We start from the raw sequence: 18,347 nt of genomic DNA, 5'->3' as shown, positions 1-18,347 counted from the left end.
CAAAAACTCAAACTTCAAAAAAAATTTCAATTCTACAAGGCACTGTACTTTCTTACAAAAAAACAACGGCTTAAAATATCCATGCACTATGTCTACAGCGAGACTTCTACATAAACCCGTGGATTTCTGTTCTGTTCCTGTTTACTCCACGTGGTTCGTTTGGGTTAGAGTGTAGTATTTGGGAAAGATACGCGTGGTTCGGTGCGGTGGCAGTACAGTCGATTACAGAAAAGCTATTTTCACTTTAGATTGAAAGTAAGTAAATTGGAATATAAAGGAATTAAACAGTAAACTGTATACATTATGTCTTTGAAAAAGATGATCAAATCGCTTTGCTGTATTAGGTTGTGCCTGTAATGCTAGCGTGCACAGAATGTTTTTGGCATGATGTAGTACTTACTGTGCAAATTGCACATTTTGGGTTTATAAATATAGACATATGTTGTTCATCAGCACTACGACACGAGTTTAAAAAGCCATGTAGTGATGAGGCTGTTCTTGAGTATCTGCATTGAATGACTGACCTGCGCTGTGTTTTCACTGCCGATGTCAGTACACGTTTCCTAACAAGCACATTAAAGTTTGGTTATAGTAATTATTAACCATTTTTTCTTCACGTCATGAATGTCATGAATGTATGCCAACCTGTGTAATGATTTATTATGTGCAACATATTTGTGATTGTGCTGTAACTTGCTCGTATGTAAGTAGTATGTTCTGTAGGTTACATGTGTGATCATCAGTCCACCCTGAATTCTGTCTTAGTGGTTGATTTTATAATTTTAAAAAAATTATTAAATACGTCACCCCAGGTGGCTTTTTTCAAATTTACAGACTAAACAGGTACTGATAATTTGCCCTGCTTGCCGCACTGCCCAGCCTCTTTTACAAAGCGTTAAAAACAGGTTCATGAGGTAGTAATACCATATTCTGACAAAAGTTTGATAAGTATTTTATGGAATGTCTAACTAAAGACTTTTTTAAAGTCCAGTTTGATTTCACAGAAAAGTTAAAATAATCTGAATGTAAAATTCAGACAACTGTATGTAGGGTTTAAAACATCTGTCCTCCAGAATATGGAACATTATACACCCAAACCAAATACATTGTGACATGAGAGTGTTTCTTTAAATATGTGCTTTAAAACTGCAATGCTATGACATTCAAAGCCAGAATGAATCATGTCTATGTGTGTTTTATTTATGTATTCTCATTTTGTTTCAGGTACCTCCTTTGTACCTCGGGGGACATGGTGAAAGTTTACAGCACAGCCACTGAAGAATGTGTGCATGTCTTGCAGGGCCACACAAACCTGGTTACAGGCATTGCCTTGAACCCCACAAACCATTTACAGGTTTGTCATAAATGTAGCCTAACTTACACACACAATACTTTTTACCTTTTTCTTTGAGATTGACAGGGTGTGTAAATTGTTAAGCATATATTTCTCCTTCTTTTAATACAAGCTTTTGCATCTATTACACACATTCGTGTCCATGGATTCTTGTATGGATATGCTCATCTTGTAAACATTCAAAATGCACACCTTTCTATTGCGCTACATAAAAAAATCCATTCTGGGTTATGGTTGCCCATGTCTATGCTGTGTTAGTATTGGAGAAATATTTTCACCACACATCAGAGTTTGTTTGGCTTAGAATGTCATACTTCAATTTGAAATATGAAGATAGTTAAAGAGTTGCTGTTTCCTGGTACAAAATAAGTTATTGGGCGATGACGGTTTCACTCCAGTGGTACAATTTTTATCAGATCATGTGACTTACTACGCAAGAAGTGATTAGATACCAACCAACCAAAATGACACAGAACATGTGTATTAAACATTTTCTCCTGCAGGTTTATTCTTGCTCAGTAGATGGCACTATTAAACTGTGGGACTTCACAGATAGCATTCTGATTAAGGTATGTGGCTCTGTATTACAATGCATAACCTATTTATCTGTACACAAGCCACTTGTATGTATTTATTTATTTATTTGTAATAATGTTTGTTTACATTCATTGTAGACGTTCAAGGTTGGCTACAAACTGTTAGCCCTGTACACCTCTAAAGCCCACAAAGGATGTGTTTTCGTCATAATCCCCAAGGAGAATGATGAAGCTTTGGGTAATTATAAAAAAGCAAGTTGAGCTCCTGTATTGTAGATCATTCCATCAAGGGCTGATTATTTAACTACCTTATAACTAACATGGTTTGGTTTTATAGTTTTATCAGGGATGTGGACAGGGACCACAGCGTGTATATTATTGTAAAGCAGTTCTCCCTTTCTTCTTGTGCCTAGTATAAATCCAAACAGTATTAAGTCTTGTACTTAACAGTTCCAGGTTTAGTGTCGCATACCTAGTTTTATTGACTTCTGCTGTCAGGAGTTGAACCTGAGTTTGCTTGTATTTGATACTTCAATTTCAAAGGCGACCGTCATTTCAATTGAACTAATGAGGATTAGCTGTTTTGAATAACAAGCCATAAGGAGAGACAGAAACAGAGCAGAACGAGCAGTTTATCAGTGTTGTAGCATGTTTTATATGGTCTTGTTTGATTTATGTAGGCCTGTTTTAGTTGATATCAACTGTGTTTTTTTTTCTGTGAACGCTGCAGAAAATAAAAGGTGGGGGAAGGGGCTTGGGAATCTTGTTTGTTCCACACCCCCCCTCACCCCTACCCCAAACATAACTGCTTGAAAATGTTTTTTGACATCTGTCCTTCATTTGCCAGATTCTTTCCAGCTGGTTGCCGTTAAGCTTCCCAAGTCGTCGGACCAAGAGGTTGAAGCCACGGAACTGTCGTTTGTGTTGAATGATGTCAGCCAATTGCCAAAGTGTACCTCTTATGGCAGAGAGGTATGGTTTATTTACTGATTCGTTCTGTGTGTCAATGGCAACAAGAAGATATAATACCCAATATGAAGGATGTTGAGATTAGTTTTTCTCATTTGCTTTCTACATGTACTTGGTTTATAATTAAGAGGACTTAAATGTTAGTGTGATAGGTGTGTCATAGCTGTACAGATTGCTTTAGTTTATTTTATTTTTTTTACATACAGGGTGAATTTGTAGCTTCAGTGAAAGGCCTTCATCTCACTGTGTATTTCTTCAGAAACCAAAAGACTTACAGGTAACTTTAATGGTTTTTAATAATTACTCTCCATACTGTGTTTCTCATAATTGTCCTGAACAGAACTTTTAAAAAGTCTTTCAATCTGTGTTTCCACTGCTGGAATTCTGTTCTTGATATTGTGTTCCAATGATTGTGCTCATCCTCCCTTAGCAAGTGGGTTCAGTTAGGCCTCTAGGAGTAGGTTGAGTGAGCTCGATGCGAAACCAGTGTTTAAGAGATTAAACTTCTCACCCAGAGTATCCTCTAATGTTGTCCTTTTGCAGAGTAAGTTTCTTGTTATGAAAACAAATACTTTCAGTTGTGGACCCAGTGCTCAAGAGTGTACCTGTTAATGACAACAGATGACAGGGAAACAGTTAACCTGAGGTGCCAGCCTGTTTTAAAGTTGTTGTTTTTTTTTGTTTGTTTTTAACCAGCCCTTTTTTATTTTGAGTTTGTATTGCACTCTAGTTATGGACTCGAGAAATAACTGTTATAGTCTCAGAGGCTGTCTGTCATTTCTTTCTTATGTGCGCTGAAAAAACAATGCATGTTTAAAGTAAATATTGTTTAGTTCCTGGTTGAAACTACAGAGGCGCACATGGAAGCCTTCCGTTTTTTGTTTAAATGTACTTGTTTCTCTATCCCCCTCCCATTTTAAAATAGTTACTGTAAATACTGTAATTCTTTTATTTTCTTGAAGGTTATCTTTGAATGCCTCTCACAAGAAGGGGGCTAATAACATATTTACTTGTGTCGCATGCCACCCGAAGGAGGACTGTATCGCCACAGGCCATGAAGATGGAAAAATACGTCTTTGGTATGTCAGTGTCTTAATTAAAGTATGATTGCTAACTAAAATAAATAAATAAATAAATAAATAATGTATTTTGAACTAAATGTATTTAAACTATTATATTTGAAAACATTTTAAAATAAACTAGTGTGTAAACAGGTGTATGTACATACAAAACTGTAAAAACGAAAGCAACATGTTTTCTCTTGCGTGTGTGTCACTCGGTACAGCACTGAATCCAGGTTGAGCTGCTGCAGCCTGTCCTGATCAAAACGTTTCTGCCGAAGTACTGAAGCTAGCATCAAGGTGAAAACTCTCCTACTAATACTTTCTTCGGTGCATTCCTTGTACAAAACGAAGGAATTGATGGCTGTCAGGTCCAGCAGAGATAACAACAGGCTTGTATATAAAAATAAAATAGAATATTGTAGGTTATATTCAAAATAAAAACATGTATTGTCAAAGGCAGTCCAAATGATTGCTTTGGCGGTTTTAGGTGGGTGGGATTATAACTTACTTATTTTTGTGAACCTGCCTTTCAAACGCCGTCAGGGTATTTAATACATGTATTTAGGAAAAGTCATAAACGGACAACTGCATAACTTTCACACGCAGAGTAATTTAAATTTGAAAATCTCAAACTGTCAAAATGACTGCTGTGGCGGTTTTAGTGTTAAAGTGGCTTGTTTTTACTTTGTTTGCAACATTAAACTTTGTTCACCAATTAAAAAAAGTTTAACACTAGAACCGCCGTGAAGGTCAATTTGGCCCATTTTGGATTTAAAATGTTAATTACTCTTCCATTGTAAATCGTATGTGTCTGTCCATTTTTGACTTTTCCTAAATATATTAATTAAATATCCAGATGGCGTATGATAGCCAGAATCACAAAAATTATAACGTTATAAGCAGTTCTACCTAGAACCGCCACGTGGGTCAATGTGACCCATGCATTACAATACATGTCTTTTTTTTTTTATATAACGTAAGATAATTTTTTTTTTTTTTTTGGTAAATGCAGCAAACAAGACACGCCCCCTCCTCCTAGCACATGTGTTTTTTTTTTATTTCAAGCCTTTCTTTGTTTGTAAACTGACTACGAGACAGAGATTGCTATGATTGTGGATTTGTCAAGATGCAAACTCAGTGAAAGCCTAGTTGCTTATTTTTCAATGTACCTGGAGACAACAATCCTTTGTTTTGTTCCACAAATGCAACTGGGAATATATCAGAGGAAATATTTAATCTTGAAAGGAGTCATTTTAATTGGAATACGGCAAACTGCACTCAGATGCATACAGCAAACTGAAATGACAGGTAGGATAACAACTTATGTGCCTAATATGAAATGTATGTGTTGTATTCTTCTTCTTTTATATTACTGTTAGAAAAAAAAAATCATTTTGGTTTTACAGGTTATTATGTACCAGTTTACACATGTTTATGCAATAGTGTTCAATGGAACTGCGTCTGTGTTTACAACACAGCTCCTAATGCAGGCACAGTCAGCTGGCAGACACGTACGCTCCTCCATAGAGTACAATGCAGTCGTCATACCGGAAGTAGTATTATATTTTCTTTTTATGTAGTATTAGAAACAATGATTTCGGTTTTATAGTTTTGTGTGTACATGTACTCGTTTACACCTGTACACGGGTATATGTACATACCCGTTTCTTTTGAAATGTGTATTTTATTGTATTTTCACTGTTTGTAGTCTTGCTATATAAAAATTTTAAAAATAAAGCCTTTATGTTTAATTTTCCATTCAAATACGGTGTTTCTGCGATGTAAATGTTAGATATGATGTTCATGAATAAAACCTTTCATTTGAATCCGATAGTATGTCTTTAATTTTCATAACGAAGCAGTTTGAAAATGTATGGATCACAGTGACCCACGTGGCGGTTCTAGGTAGTTCGAAAATCTGGCGGTTCTAGTGTTAATTTGGTTTTGCTGGTGTGCAACACAAAAGCTAAAGAACCCCATATAATCCCCGTGACGATTTAAAAAATGTTAAGCAATATGTGAGAATTGACCTACTGAACTGATTTATAAACACTTACTGGTATTTTAATTTAAAAAAAAAAAATTGAGTTATATGTTTTATATGTTTGTTTTAACAGGAGAAACTTTAATCGCAAAAAGGGATACACACACTCTACACACCACTGGCATCATAGTGCAGTAAATGATTTGTCCTTTACACCAGAAGGTAAGAGCTAGCTTGTAAAGTAGGTGCTTCATTACAGTACATACACCGAGTGTACAAAACATTAGGAACACCTGCTCTTTCCATGAAATAGACTGACGAGGTGAATCCAGGTGAAAGCTATGATCCCTTGTTGATGTAACCTGTTAAATCCACTTCAATCAGCGTAGATGAAGGGGAGACAGGTTAAAGAAACATTTTTAAGCCTTGACACAATTAAGAAATGGGTAAATGGGCAAGACAAAAGATTTAAGTGCCTTTTAAACGGGGTATGGTAGTAGGTGCCAGGCGCGCCCGTTTGAGTGTGTCAAGAACTGCAACGCTGCTGGGTTTTTCACGCTCAACAGTTTCCTGTGTGTATCAAGGATGGTCCACCACTCAAAGGACATCCAGCCAACGGCAGGCCAGTGGTCGAAAACCGCTCATTGATGAAAGAGGCCAAAGGAGGCTGACATGAATTGTGCAGAGCAACAGATGGGCTACAGTTAGTCAACTGACAGTCCAGTACAACATTGGTGCCGAAAGACCCATAAAAGAATGCACAACTCGTCGTACCTTGACACGAATGGGGTATGGCAGCCGACGACCTAACAGAGTTCCACTTCTTTCAGCAAAACACAAGAAACTGCGGTTGCAGTGGGCTAAGGAACAAAAACACTGGACACTGGAGGATTGGAAAAACATTGGCTGGTCTGATGAATCCCAGTTGCTGTTTCACGCTGATGGGAGAACTAGGGTATGGAGAAAACCACATGAGTACATGCATCCATCATGCCGTGTGTCAACATAGCAGGCTGGTGCTGGTGGTGTGACGGTGTGGGGTGTGTTTTCATGGCACACATTGGGCCCCTTGATAAAAGTGGAGCAATGTTTGAATGTCACAGGATATCTGAACATCATTGCCAATCAGGTGCATCCCGTCATGGCAGCAGTGTATCCATCTGCTAATGGATTATTTCAGCAGGATAATGCCCCATGCCACAAGGCTAGGATTGTCCAGGAATGGTTCCACGAACATGACAGTGAATTCAGCTTACTGCAGTGGCCTGCCCAGTCACCAAATCTCAATCCAATTGAGCATCTGTGGGATAAGATGGAATGAGCTATTCGATGTAGAAATCCACTACCAGCCAACTTGACACAACTGTGGGAAGCATTGGAGTCAACATGGGCCAACATCCCTGTGGAACGCTTTTGACACCTCGTAGAGTCCATGCCCCAACGAATTGAGGCTGTTCTGAGGGCAAAAGGGGGTGCAACTCAATATTAGGAAGGTGTTCCTAATGTTTTGTACACTCAGTGTATATGCATACATTGCTGGTAAAATGTTTTATTAACAAAACTTCTTGAATTATTTCTAAAAAACCCAGCAGAACATTTAATGGCATGCTTGCTTTTTAGTTTTAGTAGTATCTAGAAACTTGATAGTGTGCATAAAATATGTATTTGTTTTTCACAACATTTTTACAGGTGCTAACCTACTGAGTGGTGGGATTGAGTCAGTGTTGGTCCAGTGGCGGTATGGAGAAGAGAAATAAAAAGATTTCCTGCCTCGTCTGGGAGCTGCTATAGCACACATCTCTACTTCCCCTGAAGGCTCTCTGTATTGTACATCCCACAGTGATAACAGTAAGAATTTCATATGATGTACACATTTATGTACATGGTAGCACTACTGTATTTAGAATGCACTTACGCAAATCCAACATGGTTCGCCTTTATCTGGTTTTCCTTTTGAATTGTGATCGGTTTCGTAGATTTTGTTTAAACACCGGTGTTGTTTTTGACAGTTGAGTTGTAATTACATGCAACATATAAACTCACTTTTTTCATAGCTTACTTGATATAAATTGGTAAATCATTTAAATAAATAAGATCAAGCTAAACTGAACCACACTGAAATCTTATACAGTGCTTTGTCACAGTAAAAATGGATCTGAATTTGAGAAAATCATTCTTTCTTTTAACCCACAGAGATCACTATTATCCAAAGCAATCTCAGAGTCTCAGCAGTTATCCAAGGGTTAGTAAAAGGTGTGTCATTTTAATTCTGTTTTTAAATGTAAACAGAAAACATTCTGGTAAGTTTATTTTTTGGTTGTCATCCATTTACCCTGTTTGTGTGTTTTTTTTTTTCAGGTGATAACATAAAAACAGAATTGATGATTGACCCAAGAACTAAAGCTCTTGTGCTGAATGGGAAACCAGGTCATTTGCAGTTTTATTCCCTTCAGCATGACAAGCAGCTGTATAATGTGAGTAACCCTAAAATGACAACACAACAGTATAGAAAGGTTACCACTGGAGCATTTAGCCCTTGTGTGTTTTGTCTTCCATCATGCATGCAGGTATTTATGTGTAAAACATTTGTATAAGGTGGTAATGTTTTTGGTTGTTTGTTTCTCTACACACACAGCTAGATATAGTACAGCAGGAGTACATCAACCAGTCTGGCCTGCACCAGTTTGAAGTTGTGAAAGCTGCATTTGATGCTCAAGGATCTTGGTTAGCAACTGTAGAAGAGAGGAAAGAGAAACTAGCTGACCTGGAGATACAGTTGAAAATATGGGTGTACAAGGATGAAACGCAGAGGTGGGTTTCAGAGCACAGTTTTACAGCACATATTTCCCTCCATCAGATATGGTGGGGGAGGGGGGTGGTTTGTTTGGTTTAAATTAGCCACAGGCCTTCACACTGGAAACAGATAGAAATAGACCCACTTTCTAATTTTAGTAGTTGATGCTGAACTGTGGGGTTGGGGTGATTTGGGGGCTTATTATGCAAGTGCCTTGTCAACAAGTGTTTAAAATTGTGGGCCAAGACTTGTTTTCTCTAAAACAAAACCAGAAAATTGCTTTACTGGTTCTATTAATAGCACCAGTGAATACAATATGAATGCTTTTACTTTTAAATAGATTTTTTCGTTGCCAAATTAATGAAGCAAAGCAGGGAGTTTGTTTTCCTTTCTTTCCTGGCACAACCTGCAATTCTTTTGGGGTCATCATTCCAATATCATTTTTGTTTTGTATTAAGTGTTTACATTTGTAATCTTGCGCTTGAGCATTTCCCTCAAGTAGTTTTGGAGTACAGTATAGTTTCGGAACCTGTCCAACCAGTCTAAACACATTCTATAATGAGACTTTTTTGTGTGTTTCCTGTTGAAAAGGAATGCATTAGCTCCAAGTATAAGGACATGTTGAGAGAGGAAGTTTTATTGAGACAAGTTATTTCTTTTCATTTCTTTAGCTTTGTTTTGAACACCACCATAACATCCCCGCATGAGGACCATATCACAGCACTGTGCTTTTGCAACACAGATGAAACAACATTGCTAGTAACCACTGGAAGAGATGGCCAGTTTAAAGCCTGGGTCTTGGGGGATGATTCAGACATATATCGTAAGTTAGCTATGGTTCTAAAGACAGTTTATTATTTTTTTTAATTGCCATTTTGAGTGGATTTTTTTATATCCAGTTTTGTGTGCAGCAACAAGGTGATTTATTTTTATTATTATTATTATTATTATTATTATTATTACTATTATAAAAAAGAAACATTTAAACATTAAAATCATTTAAATTAGGTTTCAAATAGAAAAGCTGAACAAGGGATGTGCTAAAAGGCACTATTTAAGCCACTTGGTGGCACTGTTGCAATGGATTGCCATTGTTTTATATCCTCTGCTGGGCTATATGGTTTTCTAATCTTTCTCTAACCGGACTCCAGGTGAGAGTGTGTGCTGGAGCTGTGACTTTGTTGGCAACTATCACAATCTCCAGGCCACAAACTGCTGCTTCTCTGAAGATGGCTCCCTGTTAGCAGTGGGATTCGAGCAGATTATCACCATTTGGAACCCCAACACCTGGGATCTTGTGTGCACATTCTGCCAGCCTCCTGGGAAAATAAAGTTAGTACATGTTAAATCAAATAAAAAACAAAAAAAGAAATAAATGCACCATAACCGTAGTTCAATAATAGAACAGTCAAACTTAAGATAACTAGCCCTATTTTTAAGTGCAAAGGCAGTCCATTTGTAAGTAACAACTTATTTGCAAATATGAGAAGTTCATTTGGTTTCTAGATAGTTTTATAGTTCTTCAAAATGGGGGCTAACTCTTCCGCCCTTAAACTATGCAAGCCAAGTAAGAGCTAATTGTTAGCTAAAATGATATATGTATAAAACCCAGAACACTACATTTTCTTGGTGGAAAACCTCTATGAAGGCGATTTTATATTATGTGTTTTTACAAATAATTGCTAACTTCAGCATATTGTAACTTTCTCTTTCAATGTCACCTCCATCTTACTAAGCAAGTGCCTACAAACTTTATTTCTCAAAATGATTAGTCAGGCTTTGCACTGGTTGAGAAGTAAAATAAATAAATCTTTGTTTTCTTGGCATTACAACAACCAAGGTTCTCAATCAATCGAAAAAGGTAAATAATATCTTGATAGAAGTCTAGTTTTTATAGTAAAACTGTAAGCAAATGCTGATAGGAAGCTGTGTGGTCCAGTGGTTAAAGAAAAGGGCTTGTAACCAGGAGGTCCCTGGTTCAAATCCCACCTCAGCCACTGACTCATTGTGTGACCCTGAGCAAGTCACTTAACCTCCTTGTGCTCCGTCTTTTGGGTGAGACGTAATTGTAAGTGACTCTGCAGCTGATGCATACTTCACACACCCTAGTCTCTGTAAGTCGCCTTGGATAAAGGCGTCTGCTAAATAAACAAATGCAAGATTATGAGTAAATGTATGCCAGGTGTCGTAAAATAACACTTGTATAATCCTGTGAAGTGGCTTTATTATTTGATATGACTGCATTGGACTAAGGAGTTGATAAAGTTTACTTTTTTGATGTTTCAGGAACCTTTGTTTCGGGAGGCTAAGCTGTTCCAAGTACCTCCTCGGTACCACTACGAATAACTTTCTCTGCTGTTGGAACCTGCTAACTTGTACATGTAAGAGTCCTAGCATTCAACGATTTCATTTGGTTTGCTAGTTCATCTGTATTCTAAGCCATGTTTGATGGACTAGGTAATTGTTTTGTGTGTTTGCTGTTTTTCAGTGGAATAGAGCGTCGGGTTAAATGTCATTCTGCTGCCGGTCGACCCCCTGTCTGAAAATGTTGCTGCGTTTTCGTGTGCGGCGCAGAATTCTGACCGTGAGTACAAAAGCTTTATTCACTTGAAAAGTAGTTCACCGTTAACCTCTTAATTTAACCTCTTAAGTGTGTTTTATTTATTTATTTATTTTCAAGGCTCAACATACATTGTAAAAAACATAATGCTTGAAGTGTGTGTGTATATATGTGTATATATATATATATATATATATATATATATATATATATATATATATATATATATATATAAATAAATCGCAGTTAACTTCTGTGATTGGCGTGTTAATTTTAATGTGCATTAATTGCATTGCTGTGTCTTGAGCCTTTTGGCACACCGTACTATAATCCCGGCTGCGGCAACATTGGATTGATTGCAGTTATTGTCACTGAACTGCATAATGGAGCAAAGCACTAAAAGTGAATGGGAGTTTTTCTTTTTTTATTTCTTTCTTTAATGTTCTGACGGTTCACTGGACAGAAAGACGCTTACTTGTCTACTGTCAAAGTCAGTTCCAGTTTTTTTTTTTTTTTATGTTCTCTTCACAATTAACAGTTCATTTCTAGAAGTGCTTTCTGTGGCTACATATTTATACTTTTATTTAAAATAACACATCTATTTCAGTCCACAATCACATTTAAATATAGATGTCCTATTTATTTTGCTCTCTGTGTGCTTCTGCTCAAGCTTGAACCACACGTTTTATTGTGTTGGTTGTATTTGTAATTTCTAAATTAGTACATTTTGGTGATGGTCTCTATAGGTACATTTCCTGGTTAAATAAGTACATTTGAAACTATTTTATTTACAGTTAAGAATAATAATAGCATCAGTAGCATCTCGAGCAACTAGTTTATACATTTTGAACAGTTGTTTTTAATTTACCTACACTTTCTGAAGATACGCAGTAAAAGTGTGAGCCCCCCAGACCCTATCTAAACATAACCTTTTGGTTTTTTTCTCCCACAGTGTTTGTTTTCAGGCCCAATGAGCCCCGGCCTGTGTACTTGCAGAAGGGTATTTGCCAGGGCAGCGTGCAGCGAGCGGTGTTCACACCCTGGGACGTGCCAGAGGAGAACTGCTCTGAGAGCAGCCAGTGGCTGAACAGATCGCAGCTCTACTTCCTGACTAGAGACATGGTAAAGTTAATAACTGCATAGCTAATTACTACTCTGCACTATCACAGACCCATTTACAATAAATCAAAGTGACCTGTCGGCTGCTTTTGACTAAAGTTTAAATTGCACAACCATTGTGTTTATGAATGGGATTTTGAGATACACATTTAAGTTTGAAAGCTGTTTACCGTTGATATGGAGAAGTAGTGTAGTTTACTCCCCGGCCTCCAAACCAATTGTAACTCAAACAATACATTATGTGCATGCTGTGCGTACCATGTGAATTGATGTTTGTGTTTCTCTCGATTTGTAACTTTTTTTAAATTATTTTTCTTATTCTTTAAGGATTTAATGACATTCAGTACAAAGACAGAACAAGATAGGCTCACAGCTTCAAGCAAGCAGGTATGTTCGTATACAGCTAAACAAAATGAAACAACTGTTTCATCCCTCTTACCTGTTTCATCCCTCTTACCTGTTTCATCCCTCTTACCTGTTTCATCCCTCTTACCTGTTTCATCCCTCTTACCTGTTTCATCCCTCTTAACTGTTCCTTTACTCTGACTATTGAATTGTTCATTGTCATGGTTTTTAGCAATTCAGGACATGCTATTTTTATTGGGGGGGGGTGGGGGGTATTAATTACAGCAGTTTTCAAGAACAAACTGGTTTAAAGAACCCTTTAAATGTCAGCATGGCTTTTTTAAGAGTACTATTCATTACTTACCTGTTTGATAAACCTGAAGTACCTAAACCTAAAGTAAGCTATGGCAGTAACCTCCTAAGAATTCTATCACCCCCTATTGAGCCAGTAAGGGAGGAATTAAGTGAATATATATTTTTAATGCCTAACAATGTATTTTCTTGTGTTTTTATTTTATATAGCTTTTAATAGAAGAGAACATCCTTGTAACTCCATTCTACTTGCTGTTGGGAAAACACAGACAGCATCAAGCAAAGCTGGATGCAGGAAGTGGGACTCTTGCAGACCAGGTTCAGTTACCAGAGGGATCTGTTGCAATTAAAGAGGTCAGTATGTAAAAAAGTTGTATCACTGGTTAAAATATAACATTAAGGAAAAAATCTGTATCTTTGCATAGGTTTAAATGTGCCTTTTTTTTTTTTTTTTTTAATTATTCTTCACCTTTCACAGTTCTATCGAATAAGCAGGCTTTTTGTTTTGTGTTCCCTCAGTTGCTTCAGACACCGGCTCATGTTCTACCCTCAGCTACTTTCCTGTGCACAATGTTTGTGAATTCTCTCTTAATATCCAAGGACGGCAAGAGGTAAGAGATCAAAACCTGTGTAATCTGTTGTAGAGATGCAGGAAGTAATTGTTGGAGTCAGTTTGCACAACATTGCCTTTGACTTGGAACAGGAAATGACATGCATGTTAACACCTGGGTTTGAAGTCCATTTATCAATGAAAATGTATGACACTTAAAATAGTAGAAAAACATTTAAGGAATGCGCTCACCTTTAATTGCAGCACTCTTGTATAACAATAGTGTACGGTACAGGTTGTGGAGTAATACTAGAAAATGACTGAAATATCACAATTGTGTGGGTTTTTTTCTGTGTGTGTATGATAGAAGCTAATTTAGGTGATATTTTAGTTCACAGTAAACATAAAAGAATAATTGACAAAATAGGTTCTACTGACATATGCACTAGTAGATGTAAAGTGTGTAAACACATAGACAAACGTAAAAATATAATTAAACATAAGAACACCACATATCCACTAAAAGCTAATACCTACTGTAAAAATAGCAATGTTGTTTATGGAATAGCCTGTGAAAAATGTGATGAAATCAAATATGTTGGAGAGACTGGAACTACTTTATATAAAATAATTCAGAACCACCTTTCGTTAATTAGAAATAAAAAAATCAATGAACCAATAGTACAGCACTTCACCAGTCAGGGACATGACATAAATGATGTAAAGTTTGTAGTATTAGAACAGCTCAAATTAGACAATGCGACATATAGAAGAATAAAAGAAAGTAAATGGATAAATAGACTGAACACGATTATGCCAGCGGGACTCAACAGAAAAGAATGAACTAATTAACTTCAATAAATATATAACATTTAAATAAATAAACAAAATTCATTAAAAAGTGCATGCTGATGCGCTGGGGAGGCCAAATCTAGACTGATCCTCGGAGCCAGCATTGCATGATATAATAAAAATATAAGTTTATGTAAAGTAGTGTTAATTAGAATTAATACAGATTCAAAGATAGAAGTAAAAGTGATGTCACAATATATAGAACACCATTACATCATGTAAGAATAAATCATGAATTTGAATGTAAACAATAACAAGTAGTTGTCATGCCGTCAAAAACCTATAAATACCTCCAATGTTTGGATTCAAACACAGGCTCCCTTGAGAAAGATATGTACAACAAATCGAAACGTTGGGCAGCTGGCTCTTTGAGCTAAAATATATATATATATATATATATATATATATATATATATATAATGTAACAGTAGCAAAAAATCCGTAAAAATAAGCTTCTATGCAACAATGTGCTTTGAAATCAGGACAGCACCTGATGGAGGTTTATTTATAATAATAAACCAGCTCCAAAAGACAGGTCGAAAAACAAGGACAAGGTCGGTACACAAAATCAGGTTCTTGGCACAATCCGGGGTCAGGTATCAATTCAGGCAGTCAAACAAAAGCAGGTCAAAACACGGGTATTCACAATAAACAGCACTTACAGGTCTCTCTCTCTCTCTCTCTCTCTCTCTCTCTCTCTCTCTCTCTCTCTCTCTCTCTCTCTCTAATGTGAGGGCATAATCTGCCATCAAACTTGCCCTCACATACCTTCCATTAATGACCTTGCCCTGTGTTTTACCACTATATATATATATATATATAATATATATATATATATATATATATATATATATATATATATATATATATATATATATATATATATAATATGTATTTATTTATTTATTTATTTATTTATTTTGCTCATTGTTGTCATTTTAAATTAAAAATTATTTTGGATCCTTATAAAAACAAAAATGAAAACATGAGATGTGGCTTCCCTTTTTCTTTTCAGTGAGTTCACAGAAGAGGCTGAGGAGGAAATGGAGAGTGAGAAAGAGGAAGATGAAACTTCTAATCACGAAATTGACACTCATGATTCTCAACACAAAGCAAAGCCAGCGTACTTTGTTGAAGAACTGGCGCCAAAGCTGTCTAAAACTGAAGAAAGGGATTTGAAGAGAGTGAGAAAAACCGATTACAGCTGGCTGTGCCCATTTCACGGCAAGCTTCCACGAGAACCATACCATGGTTAAATACTTCATTCTTCAAGTGAAAGATCATGCAATAAAGTATTTATTATCTTTCTGGAAAATCTTTCTGAATCTGTTTTGCTTTTTGGTCATGTAATTAGTAACTTTGTTTAAAAAGGATATCTGTTCTTATGTTCTTATGTTACTGACAAACTACTGATAAAAACTAAGAATGTTGCTTAACTGCTCTTAACTGTTGCAAATTATTTGCTCGTTTTATATGTTTTTCTTTGCAGAATCTCCGGAAGAACAGTGATGCAAACACAGCATGTAGCATATTGTCAGATGATATAAAAGCCAATTTTATAAAGAACTACATGTGCACGTGCAAAAAAGAACCTGACTGCACATTCTTCCATAAACAGTCTTTAAGGAAGTGTAACAGTACATTCAGCAATCTACATTCAACCACTTCTCTTTAGTCTTTGCCCCTTGATGAGCAGGTTCATGATTCAGCAAATATGGATGCCAACATGGATGGAATTATTCTTGGTCATGGTTTGTAATACTGTCATTATTGCAATTCATAACGCTAATAATTAGTACTGTATTCAGCAAAATACCAAACAATTAAGTTACATACTACAATTTACAATTGTTGAAAACATTATTCATATATTTATTGAAGTAAGCAAATACAGCATTTACACTGGGGTATGTGCCCCAAAATATTACATGCTCCAAATATTATTTATTATTATTTATTTCTTAGCAGACGCCCTTATCCATGGCGACTTACAATTGTTACAAGATATCACATTATACATTATTTCACATAATACAGATATCACATTATTTTACATACAATTACCCATATATATACAGTTGGGTTTTTACTGGAGCAATCTAGGTAAAGTACCTTGCTCAAGAGTACAGCAGCAGTGTCCCCCACTGGGGATTGAACCCACAACCCTCCGGTCCAGAGTCTAGAGCCCTAACCACTACTCCACACTGCTGCCCTTACTAGGAAAGTGAGCTAAATCACATAATTACAGGCTGATAAATGGCGATTACACACAACAAATATGGACAATAGATTGATGGAAATAAACCATAGGCACCAAAAGGTTTCAAATAATGGTATCTTAAGACGAATATGACATACTTAACAATGCAAATAAACTAAGGGCAAGCACTAATAATAAACAGGCATTAAGTGCGGAATTGTTATAAAAAGGGTTAGCATTCAAAAATATATATTTTTTTCAAAATAACAAAAAGAGAATTTTTTTTTTTCTGGATTCCCCTTACAATGTTAACCTCGGTGCCACTTGATATTATGTTCTGACGATGTATGTGCATTAAGCAGGAAACCCAAAAAGTAGAGAAAAGTTTAAGCCAGTGCCTTCATCATACATACAAAGTAAAAGGAATGTCATCTGTAGTAGCTGGGAGGCAGAACCATGCAGCTTCATGAGGCACTGTGAGCTATATGCCTCGGTACTGCAATATTCCACCTTCCTGAACTCGTCGAATTCGTGACACATAAATCAAACTGCAGGCACGTCTTGTGGACCTATGTCAACGTATATTTATATACCTACAGTATCTGTCCTAAAATATGTATTAACATTTTTTTTTAATTAAATAATAAATCTATAAGGAATACACAAAATGCCTTCATAGATAGACAGATAGAGAATGCTCAGTGAGGTTGTGCCTCACTTGCCTGTACTGACGAGCTGCCTGTGATTTCACAGCCCCTTCTGTCAGGGGTCACTCTCTCTCTCTTTCTCTCTCGCTCTGTCTCCTGACATCAGAAAATAAATAACTGAAGGTAAAGATATCAATGTTACACTCAAGTCACGTAACATTAAGTTCCACATCGCCGTCAAGAGCTGGATCAATATTTATTCTACATCGTGGAGCTCTCAGTTAGATACGGGGGTACTATGTTCTATGAGTACCTGTGGCAAAGTGGTAAGTGGTACATGCAGGTGCAGGGGTAATGCAGTGCAGTAATGAAACACAGAGAGTTATAATCCAGTTTGGAACAGTTTTTAATTGTATCCAGGTCTGGTGACCAGTGCAGTAGTGCTCCTGGTGGGTGATACATTTTATTTCATGACAGTGTTGAAGTGCTGTTCCGGCTTTGTGCTGGCCCAAGGCGACAGCTCCGGAATCGTGTTAGCTGTCTGGTGATTCACAAACAAGACAATTACTAACAGACAGAACAAACAAACAAAAAACACTCACGATACTGGTCACAATCCTTTTGGGGTCTCTCACCGTCCTTCTAGGTTTAAAAACCACAAACCAAGCGAAGGAGTAGATTGCGATTCTCCGTCCCCTTTTATGCTATCACGCATGACCCCTTGGTAAACAAGTGCAGCTGTCTCTACTATCTGCAGCTGCTACGTCGTTTCCCTTCCGGGTCAATACGTTCCTGCAACGGAGTCTCGCTTTCTTCCAGACTGACCAACTTCCCGACCCGGGGAAAGAACTGTCAGGCCAGTCCGTCCAAAGAACTCTACTTTCACTGTTTAGCGCCCTCACAGTTTGAGGAGGGAGATTTACAACTGCTGGCAGACCAATATCGACGTCCTATCAGAATTCCGGGCGGCAGACGATTGTGCAACAACCTCCTGCAAAGCGCAACTCTGTAGTGGTAAATAAAAAAGTGGGAAAACTCCTGTTTGGTGGTGTTGAACAGAT

At 36.9% G+C, this 18,347-nt stretch overlaps 1 protein-coding gene across 1 annotated transcript; it reads left to right on the top strand.

Moving 5' to 3' along the window:
• Positions 1–88: 88 nt before the first annotated feature.
• wdr75 (WD repeat domain 75) lies at positions 89–15,807 on the top strand. Its single transcript, XM_059031324.1, is given in 22 exon segments — positions 89–97; positions 188–255; positions 1,225–1,354; positions 1,858–1,923; positions 2,029–2,114; positions 2,733–2,862; positions 3,066–3,136; positions 3,822–3,938; positions 6,041–6,129; positions 7,597–7,755; positions 8,101–8,160; positions 8,266–8,381; positions 8,543–8,718; positions 9,373–9,524; positions 9,853–10,033; positions 10,988–11,082; positions 11,190–11,285; positions 12,214–12,383; positions 12,708–12,767; positions 13,248–13,391; positions 13,557–13,648; positions 15,455–15,807. Coding segments are annotated over 22 exon segments (2,508 nt in total). The 3' UTR covers positions 15,696–15,807.
• The last annotated feature ends 2,540 nt before the right edge of the window (positions 15,808–18,347 follow it).

The sequence above is a fragment of the Acipenser ruthenus genome, chromosome 10 (genome assembly GCF_902713425.1).
Source record: "Acipenser ruthenus chromosome 10, fAciRut3.2 maternal haplotype, whole genome shotgun sequence".
Lineage (NCBI taxonomy): Eukaryota > Metazoa > Chordata > Actinopteri > Acipenseriformes > Acipenseridae > Acipenser > Acipenser ruthenus.
The sequence above is the reverse complement of the archived record's forward strand: the minus strand, read 5'-3'. Positions and strand labels throughout refer to the sequence as shown.